Raw genomic sequence first — 3,512 nt, 5'->3', positions numbered from 1 at the left:
CTCAGTATTCAGCTGGTATCTATTTTATCGGCCCCAAAAGGATGAAGGGCAAAGTGAAATTGGGCTGAATTTGAAGTCCGCATTGTAAAGATGGATGAAATGCTGCTAAGCTTTTTTTACCTGGCGTGCTAATGATTCTGCCAGCTCATTGCCTTCAGGGCCCTCCTAATATTGACTTCAAATTTTTAGCATAAAGTCACCAATTTCAAGGGAACAGGTAAGTTGATTACATCGATCCGAGTGTTCAAGTACTTATTTTGTCAACCCCTTAAGGATGAAAAGCAAAGTCAACCTTTGCTTTTCATCCTTTTCAACCTTTGCTTTTTATTTTTCCATAGGCACAGGAGTGGCTGTGTGATAAGTAGCTTACTTACCAACCACATGGTTCCAAGTTCAGTCCCACTGCGTGGCACCTTGGGCAAGTGTCTTCTACTATAGCCTCAGGCCGACCAAAGCCTTGTGAGTGGATTTGGTAGACGGAAACTGAGATTTTGATCTCGGAACATAAAGACAGACAAAACGTGGCTAAGCATTTTGCTTGGCGTACAAATGACTCTGCCATTAAACTTCCATAAATGATGTTGATATAGTCTGCATTGTCTTTTATCCTTCCAAAGTCCAACGTAGAATTATTGGGGTTTCTTTCAGTTTCCGTCTGCCAAATCCACTCACAAGGCTTTGGTCGGCTCGAGGCTATAGTAGAAGACACTTGCCCAAGGTGTCACGCAGTGGGACTGATCCCGGAACTATGTGGTTGGTAAGCAAGCTACTTACCACACAGCCACTCCTGCGCCTAGATATGTTTTTTTTTGTGTGTGTGTGTATGCATTTACTTACATTTTAATATTTTTCTTCATCTTTTATTTAGGTAAATAAATACCTGAGTGTCTTATGTCAGATCAAATGTAGGCCTTCAAAAAGAAAAACGTGAGTATCACAGTTGATGTTCACCTGGTTCGTTCAAGCCAGTAAGGGAGTTTCTACAAAGCCACTCAACCTGCTAGAAATAACAGTCAAATTCCATCAAATCACACACTTCGATTGTTCATTTTACATTTGTTTTTCCATGCCGGCATGGGTTTGATGAGTACATATTATTGAGGTATTTTTATCAAGTAAGGTAGTATTGGTTTTTTTTTTTTTTTATATCTTGCATGTCTTCCAAAATACAGAGCTAGTGATAATTTGTTATCAGAGCATGGTCAACCAAGTTCATGACTATTTACATGCAAGCATAGAATGTAACCATTCAGATACACACATACAATGGGCTGCATTAAAAGATACCCCTTCAAGGTGCCATGCGGTGGTTAGGATTGAACCTGTAACCACGTGATTAACAAACTTCTCAATCACAGACCTGCCCGTTTCTACCGTTTAAAAAATATATGTTGGATAATGTGATAAGCACATAGGAAAAGACAGGATGTTCATTAACTGGAATGTCTTTAATCATAAGCCTTCTCAATCAAAGCTGACCTGGGGTTACACAAACAACCCCCTTTTTTTATGTTGCTTGGCCCCCAAGTCAACTCTTATCCAGCCAAAGTATAGTCAAAGATCATGATTTTTTTATTGAGACATAATTTATCTAGCAGTACATTATTTAACATGGAGGTTCTTTTTTCTTTAAGGAGAATGAAGTGTCATTAGAGGGAAATTTGACTGCTGTTTTTAAGTAGGTGAAACAACTATGCAGAAGCTCCCCCTTTACTAGCTTATATATTACCTCTGGTTCCATGTCCTCGTACAAAACTCTAACTACATCTTATCAAAGTTACATTTGTCCTCAACTAATTTTACTTGGAATCTCTCAAACCATTCTGAAGACAAATTCCTTCAGTGTGAGATACCTGTAATTACCATTATTTCTCTGATCTTCCTTCTCTGCCTGCACCACCATTTCCTGTGGACCCTTCCTTTGTTCTTGTGGCAGGTGGCAGTGATAGAGCTTTCCTTTCTTTACCCCATCACACTCCTCCTCTCTCATTTCTCTTACCTTCTCATTAACCTTTCTTTCCTCCTGTAATAACTTAGCTGTTCTTATTTACATATTGGTGGCCAACATCTCTTGTTGTTGTATTTTTTGCTAATAATGTTGAGAAGGTTGACCAGCTGCATTTGTTGTGTAATCGGGCATTTAAGTGCATGTTATCATTGTTTTACCAGTCTTCTGAAACACATGGACATTGTATAAAGCGTAGATACAGATGATACTGGACAGACCTGTACAACAATCTCACATAGACTCACTATGCATTTGCAACATGGAGCTATTGCACTTTATACCACACATCACAAAACAGAATTACGGCATTTTAACGTGCATAAGGAACACTTTTTTGTCAAAAATTAGGTTAAAAAAATATGGGAGTTTCTTATACATGGATAGTATTATAATCCCTTACAAAACCTTTTTTCCCAAATTTTACACCCCCAAAATTAGGGGGTTCATTATACAGGTTAAAATACAGTAGATAGGAAAATTCTAGAGGAAAATACTTATGTAGTTTATAAAATTCCACACGAAAATAGAAGACTAATTATGGAAACATCTCTCATATCACAGTACAATGTCAAAATGAACGCATAAATACACACATTAAAAAATTAGCATATTGCTGTTGACATAAAGAAATATAAAAACCTAATGATCAAAATTTGACTGTCAAACAAGTCAACACTCTGACTGCTGAGGCATAATGCTGACGGTCAGTAGACCTTTGGTGGGAAAGTCTACATAAATTCAATTAGAAAATAAGAAACAAGCAACAGTCACATGCTTTGCCAGTCTTCTGAAACATGTGTATGTTATATAAAAGCATAAATACTAATTACATTTCCCGAGTTTCTTTTTTTTTCTTTTTATATGTATCTATGATATATATTTATGCATTTGGCTGTACATGCCTTGATTGTTTAATTCAGACTTGATTTTTTTTTTTTCTACCCATTTTTTCTCTATCCTTATCTATCCTTTCTGTAGGAGCATGTAGGCTTGAAACATTAAAGATTTCTTCCATTTTTCCTGGGCATCAATTTAATACACCCAGTATGTTGGTCTTTCACATCATCTTTGTGTTTTTTCTACTTTTGGACTCTTTTACTTGTTTCAGTCTTTTTGACCGCGGCCATGCTGGAGCACCGCCTTTGGTCGAGCAAATCGACCCCAGGACTTATTCTTTAGAAGCCTAGTACTTATTCTATCGGTCTCTTTTGCCGAACCACTAATTTACGGGGACATAAACACACCAGCATCGGTTGTCAAGCGATGTTGGGGGGACAGACACACATACACACATACATATATATATATACATATATACGACGGGCTTCTTTCAGTTTCCGTCTACCAAATCCACTCACAAGGCTTATGGTCGGCCCGAGGCTATAGTAGAAGACACTTTCCCAAGATGCCACGCAGTGGGACTGAACATGGGACCATGTGGTTGGTAAGCAAGCTACTTACCGCACAGCCACTCCTACGCCTATATATATATATATATATATAT

General features: G+C 37.8%; 1 protein-coding gene across 2 annotated transcripts in view; it reads left to right on the top strand.

Annotated features, from left to right (window-relative positions):
• The window catches only part of LOC106878844 (SMC5-SMC6 complex localization factor protein 1), a 76,914-nt gene that overhangs the window by 55,991 nt on the left and 17,411 nt on the right, over nt 1-3,512 (top strand). For both annotated transcript variants that reach the window (XM_014928186.2, XM_014928185.2), the window contains exon 14: nt 869-927. In XM_014928186.2, coding sequence (XP_014783672.1) covers nt 869-927 — 59 coding nt within the window. The remainder of the gene's footprint in view (nt 1-868; nt 928-3,512) is intronic.

Source organism: Octopus bimaculoides, chromosome 25, assembly GCF_001194135.2.
Source record: "Octopus bimaculoides isolate UCB-OBI-ISO-001 chromosome 25, ASM119413v2, whole genome shotgun sequence".
Taxonomy (NCBI): Eukaryota; Metazoa; Mollusca; class Cephalopoda; order Octopoda; family Octopodidae; genus Octopus; species Octopus bimaculoides.
This window is presented reverse-complemented; position numbering and strand designations above follow the sequence as displayed.